Below are 15,869 nucleotides of genomic sequence, written 5' to 3'. Positions count from 1 at the left end.
GTTAGTAATTTGAACGATTATAGCCTAATTTCATGTTAATTATGTTGTTAAGTTGAAATCAATGCAAATTCGTGAATTTGGAACAAATGAACGAAAAACGTACGAAAACGAAAGAATTCCAAAATTTGGGGATCAAAGTATAAATATTCAATAGTTGATTCGGATCACAAAACGATGATTGAAGATCATATAACATCAATTGGATGCAATTGGAGGTCAAAGGAACGAAATAGAGTTGAAGCATTTTCACAAATTAATTTCTAGCTGAAGAAGTTATGCTGAGATTTTAAGTCTCAATTTGAGACCCATTTTTCAAGTAGCAAACAATCGAATTGGAAAATTTAAATTGTGAGCACGGACCAAATTTTCTATGAAGGGTCAATTTCCTTATTCTGACATCATATATATACCTAAACACACCCAGAACAAAGAGAACCTTCCTTTCGACTTGAAAATCTTATATTCTACGTATTTTGAAGGCAAAAAACGAGGTCAAGCATCAAGATAAAGGGCGGATTATACAAGTTTATTGAAAAATATTTATCCTTTTTCAATATTCAAGCCAAGAAATTGGATTCCTCCACTTTCTTCATTATTTCTTCTTTTCGGGTGATGTTTTTCCAATATTTATTGTATAATTGAATCAGTAGAATACTATGCTAGTTTTCTATTGTATTGGATGAATTATGAATCCTATTGCATATTTGTTTTGATTTAAAACTATTAATTTATTTATTTCTTGATTTTCTTGATTGATTTTGCATACCCATTGCATTATTTAATTGATTTGCCACAAATTGAATAATTAGTTACTTATTGTAGCGTTGTGGGACTCACAATCAGTTTAGAACGCGACAAAATCAACATATATATATATATAGAATTAGGAATAATCTTTATCACATATGCAATCGCATAGATAACCTATAATTTAATGCATTTTGGTCCTATGAATTCGGACTAGGGATATGATCAGGTCGTGATTAAAATAAATTTAATTTGTCTTGGAAAAGAGAATTAAATACATTAGTATTATCAATTATCACAAAGCATGAAATTGACTATATTACGAATCAAGAATTAAAATAAATGGCAATAGGAGGATTCACGATTCCAATATAAACATTCACATATTTGACAAAATAATTTTCATTGCTTCCTTATTTTAGAATTATTTTAAATAAAATAGAATCACAGCTTGTGTATCATGAACATCGAATTTAATAGTAACTAGTGAACTAGAATTAAACATTATTCCTCGTGGGACGATAACTCACAACTCACTTTATTATTACTTGTCAACGATCACTACGCTTGCGGGTTTTACGGGAACGAGTTTTTAGCACCGTTGTCGGGGAATAATGGATTTAATTTTAGTTTAATAGTTAATATTAAATTTGATTTTTTCTTTTTCTTTTCTTTTTGTTTTTTTAGGCTTTAATTGAAGTACCCGATCTTCGTATTTTCACTCTACGCAGGTTTTCACAAGTTTATGCAAGATCTTGGCTAGATCAAGATCCTCCATATAGATCCTCAGATCGAAAGGACCTTCAAGCAACGTCGAAGAGAACAAAGAAGAGTAAGGGTAATGGCTGAGAATCAGAATTAGATTCAGGGTTCAACAACCACCTCTGGCTCAGCCTGTATTGGTTGGGATTATGTGAATCCTTTGCCAGCTCCGATTCAACCTTCAATCATCTATCCACCCTTTGGACAAGCAAACTCTCAAATCCAACCAGATGTCATAAACCTCTTTCAAAATCATTAAGATATTAGGCTCAGTGGGAAAGCTATGGAAAATCCACATGAACACATTCAAGCTTTTACCATGTTGTGTGACGTAATTAACCATGAAGAGATGTCACAGGATGCATTTTTAATGCATCTATTTCCTCACATTTTGAAGGAGGGTGCGAAAATATGAATAATGTCACAGCCTCCTAGGAGTATTGTATCATGGAATGACATGTTACAAAAATTTACCATGAAATTCTTCCCGCCATCTCAAGTCCATCAAATTAGAAGCGAAGTATATCTTTTCAAACAGAAAAACTTAGAGACATATCCAGGAGCATAGGACATGTTCAAGAGCACGTTTCGGAAGTGTCCAAATCTTGACATTCCTAGACTGGCGCAAATATATCTCTTCTATAATGGACTGCGCTCTGAATTTAGTAATATTACAGATGCTTCTGTGGGCAGATCGATTTTGACGATGGAGGTAGATGAAGCACATGAACTATTTAAAAGGATTGCAATGAATCAGGCTAACTAACCAACTGACAGGGAGGCTCCGAGGAAGGCAACTAGGATGCATAATATAGACTCAGTGACAGCTTCAGCAGTACATGTAAAAGTAATAACGAAAAAACTTGACACTTTAACTCAATTTGTGCACATGGTACAATATCCAACTCCAGTTTGCACAGGTTGTGGGGTAGATCACATCACTGTAAGTTGTCCTTTGACTTCTACTCATATGAATCAGCCAGTAGAGGTTAGTTATGCACAAAACTATTAGGGATAAAATGGATCTTACCCATACAACTATCATCCGAGTTTAAACAAACATCCCAACTACGCATGGGTGGATAATTCTGATCAAGTAAATCAGATGAGGGACAATCTACTAATGATTCAGCAATAAGAAGAAAAGAGGCAATCCTCGGAAGATCTACTTGTCAAGCACATTAGCAAGACTAAGACGATGATACAGAATCAGAAAGCCTCTATACATAACTTAGAGAATCAAGTGGGACAGATAGCAGCTACATTAGCCAATAAACCATAGGGTACCTTGCCTAGCGACACAGAGAAAAATCCACAAAAGCAGGTACTAGCAATTGAGGCGGTGAATTCTGAGATCAAAGAACCACCATCATTCACTCCTGTCGTCGTGATCAAGGCTTATTTGCCACCCATTCCATTCTTTCAAAGACTGCAAAGGTAGCCAAAAGTGCAGTAGGTTCATGCCATCACCATTAGATATGGGGTTTAACTACCGAATATTACTACAAGAAGGAACGAGACGGGCAAAGAACAAGTGGAGTATTCCAAAAAATCAACAGAAAAGGATCAACAAATGCCTTCGAACAGTCCACAAGTAGGTGTAAAAGTTCCTATCAAAGCACTTACGCACCCAGTCTCATTACCTCAAAGATTGAAAAATACGAAACTGGAGAAGCAGTTCACAATGTTTCTGGAAGTCCTTAAACAGCTGCATGTCAACATCCATTTCATTGAAGTGATCCCTCAAATTCCAAACTATTTCAAGTTTTTAAAGAAAATGTTGACCAAAAAGAGGAAGTTGCCCGAACACGAAACGAGAGCATTATTTGAAGAATGCAGTGCGATCATTCAGCGCAGGATCCCTCCAAAACTTAAAGATCCAGGGAATTTCACTCTACCTTTCTCCATAGGAATATTATACGATATAAATTGTTTAATTAATTTGGGAGCGAGTATTAATTTAATTCCCTTTCCTCTTTACAGGAAAGTGGGATTAAGAGATCTTAAGGTGGTGTCTATTATCCTTCAGCTGATGGATCGATCATTGAAATACTCCTATGGAATAGTCCAAGATATGCTTATCAAGGTGGGGGAGTTCATTTTTCTAGCTGACTTTATCATATTGGGCATAGAAGAGGCATGTCAGATGCCAATAATCTTGGGAAGGCCCTTTTTGTCTACAAGCCAAGCTTTGCTGGATTTTGATGCTAATGAGATAGTCTTGAAGGTGGAAGATAAACAACAGAGCTTCACCATGGAGAATCCAATCAAGCAACCCTTATACTTTGAAGATTGCCAACAAGTGGATTATTGGGAGAGCTACAAAGACAGGCCAAATGAAGGAAGAATTGTCGGTAGGGACAATGATGAAAACTTGGTTATTTGGAGGATGACAGATAAAAGAATGAAGTGCGATCAGTGCATGAAATGCAGGGTTGAAAATTCTCTTTTCAAGCCACCATGAAAAGCCTAGAAATAACAGGAGTCAAGCTTAGGACTTTAAACAAGCGCTTGTTGGGAAGCAACCCAATATTTCTATCCCTTTTATTTATTTTGCTTTCTAGTTATGGGATAATTTAGTTTATTTTTAGAGTTTTAATTAGGGAATTATTATCCATATCTCATTTTTCCTTAGATTACTTGTTGGTTTATTGATATTTGAGCCAAGTAACACTTGTTCTAGCTATTTTGTGCCTTAATGTTTTATTTATTTGTATTGCACAAGAACATGACGTCGTGAAACACTTGAACAAACCATTACTAAGGAAACAACAGGAGACATTGAAAGCTAATCATTGAATTTTATGCCATATCAGGGGAGTATGTTCTTCCTTTTCTTCCCCATCATTTATATGCGGACTTAGGATTTTAGACATTAAGGGCAATGTCTGTTATAAGTTTGAAGATGGAAAAACATTGAATTTGTATTGGTTTGTGTGCTTGTCGAGTGCCAAAAAAAAAGATTATTCTCAGCTTATTTATTTATTTATTATTTTTTTTAATTTTTTGGTGCTTGTGTTGATTAGGTAAATTTGCCTACTGTGATGTATATATTTGGAATCATGTTTTAGGCCATAAGGTGTGAAAAAGTTGCATGGTAGGGTTGATTTATGATTATTCGTATAAAAATTGATATTTTTAGAGCACAAATTTATGTTTTGCATTATAAAAGAATAATTTGATTCAAAATTTGAATAGGTTGAAAAAGAAAAATATAGTGGACCTTAGATACTATATCCAAACAACCACTAAATTATACATCTTTAAACCAATTTTAGAATAATTTGGGAGTGATTGAACGGTTGTAGGGAGACATTGAGATAAATGTGGATTCCATGTGTGCTAAATTTTGTGTGGATTGTCTAAAGCCAATAAGATGAAAATTAGGTGAAAATCTTAAATTAGAGGTTGATTTTTAAGAATATGTGTTTAATAAGGGGCATTGCACTAATTATTGCATAGAAAAATAAAAAAGGAGGAAAAAAAGAGGAAAAATATTATCTTTTTGTGAAACTTCTTTTCGTAGCTTTTATGACTCGAGTAATTAAGCCTGTAAGGGTATCTAAAAACTTGGTACCCTAAAGTCATCTAACTTATGAGTCATCGACTAAAAGCTCGCTTATGGGTCATTTAGAAAGCTTAATGGAGAAAAGTATGCACATAAAATATGAAAAAAAAAAATCTATTAAAAAAAGAGAGAGAACAAATATTGTTGCATGTTTTGATTAAGCCCCAAACACTTATCTGAGAAAATTAGATTTTTAACAAGGGCTTATTAGCCTAATTGATTCTTGAAGGTCGAAACAATCAAAAATAAAGAGAATCCTTATTTGCTGATATGTTGATCTACAATTAGTACGATCTAACCAAACTAAAGAGTGTGAGGAATAGTATATAAATTCAACCTTAGATCACACCTTGGAAAGAGAGTTAAATAAATAAGTTTAGGGGTGTGAATCTCACGAAATGAAAAATTATAAATTTGACTATCAAGGGTAAGGATTTGAATCACTTTACAAATTTATGATGCTTGATTGAATTTTCACACACACGTCAGTTTTGCATTGAATAAGTAGAAATTAATTTTAGCATCGTGATTTTGTAACAGTTCATAGTCTGAATACATATATTCCAATCCTGATACCAAAGGCAAATTATCTAACCATATATGTTTAAAAATTTTGTTTAAATTATGTTATAATTTTGTTTGAGGACAAACAAATATTCAAGTTTAGGGTGGTTGATAAGTGTATTTTATACACTTATTTAGGCCATTAAATTAAGGAATTTGTTAGTAATTTGAATGAGTTATAGCCTAATTTCATGTTAATTATGTTGTTAGATTGAAATCAATGCAAATTTGTGAATTTTGAAGAAAGGAACGAAAAACGTGCGAAAACGAAGGAATTTCAAAGTTTGGGGGATCAAAGTGTAAACATTCAATAGTTGATTCGAATCACAAAATGATGATTGAAGATTATATGATATCAATTGGATGCAATTGGAGGTCAAATGAATGAAATAGAGTTAAAGCACTTTCACAAATCAATTTTCAGTCGAAAAAGTTATGCTCCAGATTTTAAGTGTCAATTTGAAACCCATTTTTCGAGTAGAAAAAAATCGAATTGGAAGATTTGTATTTCAAGAAGAATTGTACCTCTTTAAGTTGAATTTTCAATGCACCTTGAATCACCTCAATCGGAGTTTATAAGAGAACGTTATAATCAAATTATCGAGAATTGTTCAAGGACAACACGTGAAGCAACGACACGTGCGCGGGGGCAAGCAATGGGGCGCACGCTCCACCTCTTTTTCTCTAACCTGAGAGAAATTTATTGATTGGTGTGCGCGCAATGAAATATATGGCGCATAAGCATGGGCCAAATTTTCTGTGACGGACAAATTTCCTTATTCTGATGAAATTCTATATGGAAATAATATCTTGACATCATAGATATACCTAAACACACCCAGAACAAAGGGAACCTCCATTTTGACCTAAAAATCTTATATTCTACGTATTTTTGGAGGCGAAGAACGAGGTCAAGCGTCAGATAAAGGTGGATTATACAAGTTTATTGAAAAATATATTAATCTATTTTTTAAGATTCAAGCCAAGAAATTGGATTTCTCCACTTTCTTCATTATTTCTTCTTTTCGGGTGATTTTTTTTCCAATATTTCTTGCATAATTTACTCATTAGAATGTTAGGCTAGTTTTTCTATTGTATTTGATGAATGATGAACCCTACTGCATATTTGTTTTGATTTAAAACTATTAATTTAGTTATTTCTTGATTTTCTTGATTGATTTTGCATCCCGATTTCATTATTTAATTGATTGGCCACCAATTGAATAATTAGTTACTTGTTGTAGTGTTAGAAGACTCACAATGAGTTTAGAACGCGATAAAAGCAACATATATAGATAGAATTAGGAGTAATATTTATCACATATGCAATCACATTGATAGCCTGTAATTTAATGCAGTTTGATCGTATGAATTCAGATTAGAGATAGAATCAGGATGTGATTAAAATAGACTTAATTTGTGTTGGAAAAGAGAATTAAATACATTAGTATTACCGATTGTCACGAAGCATGAAATTGACTATATTACAAATCAAGAATTATAATAACTGGCAATAGAAGGATTCACAACTCCAATACAAATATTCACATATTTGATAAAATATTTTTTATTGCTTCCTTAGTTTAGAATTAGTTTAAATAACAATAGAATCACATCTTGTGTGTCATGAACATTGAATTTAATAGTAACTGGTGAAATAGAATTAAATATTATTTCTCGTGGGATGATAACTCAGAACCCAGTTTATTATTACTTGTCAACGATCCCATACGCTTGTCGATTTTACGCGAACAGAAGTGCAAAAGTCCCTCAAGTTGTCCAGATTTAGAACACTGTTACTTCTGCCCCATAAACAGCTGGACAGCCTAATGAATTCTTAGTCTATGTTTTTAGACTACGAACAAACTATTAAGCCAGGCTACCTTCTTATCCACATTTCTAGGTTGCTCAAGTCGGTTCTAATTTATGTAACTAAAAAATGGACAAACAAACGAACATTTCAGAAAATTCACAATTTTTAATAGCTTTTCAATGACATATATAATCAACTTTTATTAAAATTAATTTTTTTAGTTAAACAAAACATGGGCTATACGTGCACAATAAGTTTAGTTACTACATATCTGATAAGTGCGTTTTATGTACTTATCCAAATCATATTATTAAGCTTTTTTTTGTCATCAAAGTACTAAATTCTATTTAACATGGGTTAATTTATGTTTGTTTCAGTATGAGAAATTTTCTAAGCAATTGAAAAAGAAAGAAGGATCAATTAGCCGTTTGATGGAAAGTTTTAGGATCAAATTGTAGACTTCTACCTATCCCCATCTATTTCGGGGAGTTTCTGATTCTTACTCATTTATTTTGATTTTTTCTACTTTTACATTAGAGACAGTGTAATATTTTGTTCGGGGTGAGTAAATATTAGAATACTTAGAATATATTTATTTATTTGTCAATTGTTGATTGGATCTGCATAACTGTTTAATTTTTAAAAAAATGAAAAAAATTCAAAAACATGTCTAGTATAGTGTTGAATGGTTTGTCGCTTATGGTGATATTTATTTGTTTCAATTGAGTAAAGCTTTAGCTGAAAATGGACAACATCGTATCTTATACTTTTACTTGAGTACTTAACCATATTAGACTTGTTTACTTGAGCATATAGTCGTATTGACTTATCACTTATGTTAGGGCATAACTTGATTATGTGGATTTAACTGCTGTTGTTGTTGACCTATACTTAAGTGAATTCATAAATCCTTACTATAAAAACCAAATTGTAGTTCGAGGATGGAGATGGAAAGGTTAGCACTTGTATTTAAAGAAGTTTGATGGTTTGGGGTTCTCGGATCCCACCCTTAATTGAAAAGGTTTGAGTTAAAGAATCTAGAATGGGTATCGACCATTTTCAAAATTCGAATCTCATATCAAAAGAGATAGTGTGATACATTTTATAGTTCTCTTTGTTGGGTTTTTTTGAGTGATAAGCCTACCAGGGTATCAAAAAACCTTGTGTCCTATAATTATCTGACTTGAAAGTCATTGACCTAGAACTCGCTAAAATGGTCATTCATAAAGCTTATTGGAGAAATGTTTTGCACATAAGATATAAAAATAAAGAAAAGAAAGTATGTTACATTATATACTTCCTTTTGTAGCCTTTATGACTCGAATAATTAAGCCTTAAGGGTATATAAAACCTAGTGTCATATAGTCATTTGACTTGAGAGTCATCGGCATAAAACTGTCTACAATTGTTATTTAGAATGCTTAAAAGAAAAGTCTTGTACAGAAGATGTAAAGAGAAAAAATGGATTTAGATTAGCAAAAGCTAGATGTACTTGATAAGGACTTCGATATTTGAAGTCTAGACTTATGATGTGGTTTTGAGAAATACTTGCTATCTCCTTTCTAGTAATACAAGGATTTGTGTGAAAAAAATGCAATATAATAATTATTAGGAACCCACATGTGCTAGAAATAGCTCAAGATTGGAGAGAAAAGCATAAGAAGTAATTTTGCACGAGAGGTGTGAGGAAAAATTGACCACAAGAGGATTGCAATTATGAGTAAATCAACTACACCTGATTTATTGTTTTCTAGTATGGGTGCGAGTTCAATGTTGGTTAATCACATACACAATAATTCAAGCATTGGATAAGTGAAAATATATTTTTGATGTTGTTTGGATCTTTCTAAAGTGTTACGTAAATTTGAACCCGATGCATAAGGAAAAGCAATCCAACGTTGAGCCTATTATTTGTGTTTTGTTTTGTTCGAAAACGAACAAATGTTTTAGCTTGTGGGTGTTTGATAAGCATGTTTTGTGCACTTATGCGAGCCATATTTCTAAACTTTTATATTGTTAAAATACTGAATTCTACTTGACTTGGGTTAATTTTCGCTTGTTTTAGCTTGAGACTTTTCTAAGCAATTGAATAACAAAGAATTATCAATTGGCCATTAGATGGAATGTTTTGGAATCAAATTCCACATTTTGAAAATCGAAAGGACTTGAACTAAATTAAACAAGACATGGGTTGCACAAATAAATTGACTCAAGGGACTAAACTGCATTAATTATAAAGCATGGAGGCCTTGGTGAGAAACTTTATATCAAATTGGGCCTAAAAAACCAATTGGAAAAGGGGTGTGCTACTTGAAAAACCCCTGGACAAAAAGGATGAAAAAACCAATGGAAATGGAACCCTTTTCTGGAAGAAAAACAGCAGAAGGAATTGGAAATAATGAAAATCAATTTAATTCCTTTTATAAAACAACAAGCTGGGGCTTATTGGAGAAAAAAAGGTAAAATAAAAAGACAAGGAAACAAACGTCAAAAGACAGACGAAAAACAATAGTGAAAATGCACACGCGGAAGAAGAAAGATGGACACGTAGAGGAGAAAAAATTTCATTCCAAACTTTTATGTTATAATTCAACGTTTTAAAAATCGACTCGGATATCGACCCAAAAAGAAAAATGGTCAAGGTCAAACGGTTGATCCGAGATCGACCCGGATATCAAAATTAAATACTCCAACAAGCTATAAAATATTACAACAACAATTTTTTTTTAAAAATTTTATTGTTACTAATTCAAAGTAAATATAAATCAATAATGGTTAATTAGATTTATTATCCTATAATTTATTTTAAAAAATAAAAAACTAACAATTAATGTGGTTTAAAAAATTTGCTTTGTTCAAATTGAAATTATTTGTGCTTTGGGGGCGGCCAAATTTTGTTTAATTAAAAAAAGGAAGTGAATAATTATTATATATAAATTACAGAAGGTTACACAACTTATCCCACATCAGAAATTGATGAGAACTTTATATGACCCTTCTCTTTTAAAAACAACACTTGAGTTGGAAGGAGGTAAAATTGGACTTTTATTAAAGTATATATATATATATATTTTATTTTTTTTGGAAAAAACCCCTTGCTAATCGGTAAAAACCATGACCGGTTTTCCAATTGCCGGTCAAAATGGCTAGTTCAATGGGTTATTTACCGATTTTTTTCATTTCCTGTTAATATATTAGGACTGGACCCCAATTTGAGACTAGTTCTCGATTTTGCCGGCTGAACTAGCCACCCTGATCCGATTTTCAAAACTTTGCTATAAATCATCAATACTTGTAAAAGAAGTTTGGGAATATATCACGTTTCACAAATTTATTGATGATATATATTTTTTATTTTATTAGTTAAATTCCGATATTATGAGTAGCTAAGTAATTTCAACTTTAGAGTTACGACAAAACTTTTATTATGAATCTTTAACTCTTAATTTTATTTCTTTTTGACATTTAAAACACGTTTTTAATTTTGAATTATCGAAATGGATTATTATTATTATTATTATTATTATTATTATTATTATTATTATTATTATTTAATTCTGTTGTTTAAATGGTTGCCTATGCTATTGAAGCTCAAAAAATGTACACGACATGATTGTGGATGCTCATATACAAATAGTCATCTTTTCTGACTGGTACATACTTATTTTACTACAAGAAGGGACCATATTGGCGTGGACATTTAATGTAGGCACAAATTGCTTTGAGCCATCTGCCTCACTTGTTTGTTATATGTATTTTTAAATTTGAAATTCATCCAAATCTTTTAAAATTCTTGCAAATTTATGAGTTATTGGTGATACCTAAATTTTAAAGGACTTTATTGAAAATAATTGAAACCTCAGTTGAGGATACCTAGATTTTAATTGATTAAAATCCAATAAGTTTCAATTGGGAACACTTGAATTTAGTAGGATTTTTAAAACTCATCAAAATCTCAATTGATGGCAACTGTAATTATTTCAATAAAAATGGATTTTTCTCGGCATATCTATGTTTCTTTTGTTGGAAAATTGCAAAACAAACTCTTGCCATCATGACCTTGTCCTTCTATTTGTTGTTATTTTTGTTGATGTTATTTGTTATTCTGGCCTGTTTGAAGCACGTTATTAGACAAAAATAAAAATAAAAATTTTGAATGTTAACCATAACATTCAGCTAGTTTTGTTGACTTTTCATCTCTTGTGAGGGGTCCAACTGTGTGTGCAACGATTAGAATTCTTATTTTAATGAAACAAATAATGTGCCCCAAATAGAGGCTCTATGCCGAGCTATGAAGTCTTGAAACTTTGCAATGTCTCCAAACCTTGACTGGACAAACGGATGTTGTGATTTCTATTTTGTGTTAGGATCAATTCATTTTGTCAGCTTCATTGGATAAAACAATCCCTGTTTTCTTCCTTCAATTGTGTAGAAAAATCTGTGGCAACTAATTTAATTCTTTAAACACATCTTGAACATTTGAGAATTTCTACGAGCATAGTGCCTTTGATCGGTGTCGAGTGTAGAAGCGCAAAGAGATCAATAGCATGATTGACTCTATTTCTTCTAAGAATTAGCTTTTCTCGAGTCTCGACAACATAATATCGACCCTCTTGAAAAATACTAAAAAGAAGTCAACTTGCACATTTTTAAAGCCAGATATCCTTCCAAAATAATAATAATAATAATAATAATAATAATAATAATAATAATAATAATAATAATTCAAGACGAACTGTATGCATATATTTTATATGCGGCTTATTGGTTTCAAAATGAAATAAATTTATTGCAGTGGTTGTGAAATGTAAAATGGCCAACAGCGGCAGACAAATGGGAAAGGAAAAAATAAAAAAAGAAAAAGAAGAGGAGAGAGAAAGAAAGATGGAAATTGGCCCACGAGAGGAATTGATTAGGATAAATAGTGATTCACCCCTCTGATCACCACTAAAAAGTTAACAAAGAGAGAAGAAACCATGGGAGAAGAATCAGAAGAGAACCTGGCAGTATGGCTTCTTGGTGTCAGAACACTTAAAATACAACCCTACACTCTGTCTCCTCTTGGTACGTACCAGTTTTTATTGCTTCTTGATTTTTCAAATTCAGTGGCCTCTTCTGAATTGGGTTTAGGCGAAGTAATTTAAAGTATTTGAAAGTTTCCTTCATCTTGAGGAATCAATTTGATCTGAACTTGTGAAAATGAAATAAACGGAATGGATTGCCGAAAAAGTATTCATCTTGCCAACTCTAAATTTATTGGGAAGGAGAGCTTGTTTGTTGTTGATGATACCCATATAATTAAATGAGATATTACCCAATTTTTTTAGTGAAAATTTGAAGTAATTTTATATGTTGTTGATTTTAGGTCCCCGTGATGTTAAAGTCCGGATGAAGGCTGTTGGCATTTGTGGAAGTGATGTACACCATTTCAAGGTAATTCTGTTCAAAATTCTGCTACTTCTACTAGCTAATCCTTGAACAAACACGGCGTGTTTGGTCTATTATTTGATAGTATTGTAGTTGGAGTAAAATAGACAAGAGTTTAGCTTTTATTTTCTTATTTAGTATTGTCCAATACTGTCCAATCCACATTACCAAACATCCCATTTTGAGTTTGTTGTAAATTATTTTGTAAATGATGATTTTTGTTTCACTTATGGGCAACCAGAATATGAGAGTTGCAAATTTCGTGGTTAAGAAGCCTATGGTGATGGGGCACGAGTGTGCCGGTATCATAGAAGAAATTGGGAGTCAAGTGAAGTCACTGGCAGTGGGTGATCGTGTAGCCTTGGAGCCTGGTATAAGTTGCAGAAAATGCTGTCTTTGCAAGAATGGTAGATACAATCTATGCCCGGATATGAAGTTCTTTGGCTCTCCTCCAACTAATGGTTCTCTTGCCAATCTGGTAACAGAACAATGTACCCTTTTCAAATTCATTACAGTTTTCGAGTTAAATTGATACAAAATGGAAATATCAGATTTGGTTTTCATTTTATTGCTCACCAAGTGACTGTTAGCTTTAATTATATCTGGGGTAAGACTTGGAGTGACATACTTTACTTGGATCGTCTTTTCACTATGATTTGCATCGACTATTATATGCAAAAATTTGAACTGTCTTGTATAAAAGCTTAAGCTGTTAAGACGGATGCATTTACCTATTTAAAGGTTGTCTTCATTATATATATGAAACGTGCAGAGTTTTTCATAAAAAGGTGGCTACAGGACTTGAAATCAGTACATTTGTTCAGATACCACCTTGAATCACATCATCAAGAAGCTTGAGCTGTTACTGAGAAGACATATTTATCTATTTAAAGTTCATTTTCAACAGACAACATGCAAGTTGTGGCAGAAACTATAAACTATGCTAACTGTTTTTCTGTCGAAAACAGGTGGTGCATCCTGCAAATCTGTGTTTCAAGTTACCTGATAACGTAAGCTTGGAAGAAGGGGCCATGTGTGAACCTCTTAGTGTTGGCGTCCATGCATGTAGACGTGCAGGCATCTGTCCTGAAACCAAAGCATTGATTGTGGGAGCCGGACCGATAGGCCTCGTAAGTATGCTGGCTGCTCGTGCTTTTGGAGCTCCCAGAATAGTTATTGTTGACATTGATGAACGCCGTTTATCATTCGCAAAAGACCTTGGCGCTGATCAGACCATTCAAGTTTCGAAAAATATTCAGGTTTTTATTATCTGTGCAAATATCATTAACTGTTTGAATCTTAGGAACTGATAGCCGAATAATGAAGCTTCTTCGAGTGCTCTGATTTATAGGATGTTCGAGAGGAAGTGGTGAAGATACAGAATGCAATCGGTGCTGGTGCAGATGTGAGCTTTGATTGTGTTGGTTTCGACAAGACTATGACAATGGCTTTGGATGCAACTCGTGCGGGTGGTAAAGTATGCCTGGTCGGATTGGGGCAGAGTGAGATGAACCTCCCTCTTACTCCAGCCGCCGCAAGGTATGCCATACTGATAGTACTAAACAGTACATATACAACATTTTAACTTTATTTTCTTTCATAATACTTACCAATCTACTTTACCAAACACGCCACAAGAGTTGCCTTTTTATATTTTTATGTATCCAATAACAGCTATTGCCTGTTGTGTGTCAGGGAGATTGATGTTATAGGGATATTTAGGTATCGGAATACATGGCCACTCTGTATTGAATTTCTCCGGGCTGGGAAAATAGATGTCAAGCCTCTGATAACCCACAGGTTTAGTTTTACACAGCAGGGGGTTGAAGAGGCCTTTGAGATCAGTTCTCAGGGTGGTAATGCCATTAAGGTCATGTTTAACTTGTAGACATATCACAAACATTGCATCCCCGTGACAAGTCGGCTTGATTGACGTGGTATTGTAAGCTAGCAGTAAACTGACAACGTTCTCAATCCTCGTGAGCTCTACCAAGAGATAAGAACAGCCAAGATTGCCAATGGAATCGGGGGGGAAAAAGCCTAAAGCCAAAGTTTATTTCTTTGGATTTCTGCAAAAAATTTATGTAAATTTTGTCAACTGTTTGTATTAGATGATCATGCCTAAAGTCTAAATACATGTTTGATGATAAAAACTTGCTTAAAATTAACCTTTATTTATTTTTTAAAGCTCAGCTAAACATTTGCTCGTTTGATTGCAAATATCAGCTCCACTGTTCTCTTGAATTAGTTAAAGAAACATTTCTGGGATCGTAATATACGTAGTACCCTGCTGGGAAATCGTGGCGGGGATGTGGGAAGTGGAATGTGGTCCTTGTCTTGTTTCGGATCTTATTTTTTATTATTTTAATATTTTAAAATTTAATTTGTACAAAATAAGTAGTAAAATAATATTATAAAAATAAATATGTAAATATAGTGGTAATTGGAGATATTTTAACTCTCGTTCCTTTTACAAAATTTTCAGTAAAATCCGGGGATGGAGAGGGCCACCTTGCCATCTCAACTTATTTTAAAATCATATAATTCTCATCATCTTACTACCATGAGGTACAAGTATAACTGAGCTGAGAATACTTGTCAAACTCCCAAGTAACTTGATGATGATGAACTTTACAATGAAGATGACATAAATGACGAGGTCTCACTCACACATATTTGGCAAAGTCGTTTGGCATTAGACACTAGCCAAAAAGACGACTCGCATTTATGAAATTATACTTCTCCGGCCATCTGAGGATATGATGTCATCCAGGATGGGTAAAGTTGAGAAGCGGGTAGCCCATCTTCACAAGCTATTCCATGACCATTCTCATCTGCTCAGGACAAGCACGACAACGAATGGTGTTGTCTTGGGTTGACCACTTAGCCATACAACATGTGGGAATCATGGTTGAAGAACTCTTGTGCACGCCTCTTTATGAGACTAGTCGAGTTGCCAGATTAGCGGTGTGACAGGACAAACACAGC

The 15,869-nt window shown here is 33.4% G+C and overlaps 2 protein-coding genes across 2 annotated transcripts; both read left to right on the top strand.

The window, feature by feature from the left end:
- The first annotated feature begins 2,398 nt into the window (after positions 1 to 2,398).
- On the top strand, positions 2,399 to 3,973 carry LOC111406777. The gene is made up of 3 exons (XM_023036153.1): positions 2,399 to 2,497; positions 2,834 to 2,946; positions 3,022 to 3,973. Exons 1-3 carry the CDS (start codon positions 2,399 to 2,401, stop codon positions 3,971 to 3,973), a joined length of 1,164 nt encoding a protein of 387 aa, XP_022891921.1.
- Positions 3,974 to 12,430: 8,457 nt separating this feature from the next.
- On the top strand, positions 12,431 to 15,073 carry LOC111406082 (L-idonate 5-dehydrogenase-like). Its single transcript, XM_023035278.1, has 6 exons — positions 12,431 to 12,518; positions 12,820 to 12,887; positions 13,123 to 13,359; positions 13,850 to 14,140; positions 14,233 to 14,420; positions 14,577 to 15,073. Exons 1-6 carry the CDS (start codon positions 12,431 to 12,433, stop codon positions 14,767 to 14,769), a joined length of 1,065 nt encoding a protein of 354 aa, XP_022891046.1. The 3' UTR covers positions 14,770 to 15,073.
- The last annotated feature ends 796 nt before the right edge of the window (positions 15,074 to 15,869 follow it).

The sequence above is a fragment of the Olea europaea genome, chromosome 12 (assembly GCF_002742605.1).
Source record: "Olea europaea var. sylvestris chromosome 12, O_europaea_v1, whole genome shotgun sequence".
Lineage (NCBI taxonomy): Eukaryota > Viridiplantae > Streptophyta > Magnoliopsida > Lamiales > Oleaceae > Olea > Olea europaea.
This window is presented reverse-complemented; position numbering and strand designations above follow the sequence as displayed.

Excerpts from the sequence above, each read along its gene's own strand:
- LOC111406777 (XM_023036153.1), top strand. The coding sequence starts at position 2,399 with ATGGTACAATATCCAACTCCAGTTTGCACAGGTTGTGGGGTAGATCAC. Across the intron at positions 2,498-2,833 it reads ATATGAATCAGCCAGTAGAG|GTACTAGCAATTGAGGCGGT; the intron begins GTTAGTTATGCA and ends CCACAAAAGCAG. Across the intron at positions 2,947-3,021 it reads TTCTTTCAAAGACTGCAAAG|GAACGAGACGGGCAAAGAAC; the intron begins GTAGCCAAAAGT and ends TACTACAAGAAG.
- LOC111406082 (XM_023035278.1), top strand. The coding sequence starts at position 12,431 with ATGGGAGAAGAATCAGAAGAGAACCTGGCAGTATGGCTTCTTGGTGTC. Across the intron at positions 12,519-12,819 it reads CTACACTCTGTCTCCTCTTG|GTCCCCGTGATGTTAAAGTC; the intron begins GTACGTACCAGT and ends TGTTGATTTTAG. Across the intron at positions 12,888-13,122 it reads GTGATGTACACCATTTCAAG|AATATGAGAGTTGCAAATTT; the intron begins GTAATTCTGTTC and ends ATGGGCAACCAG.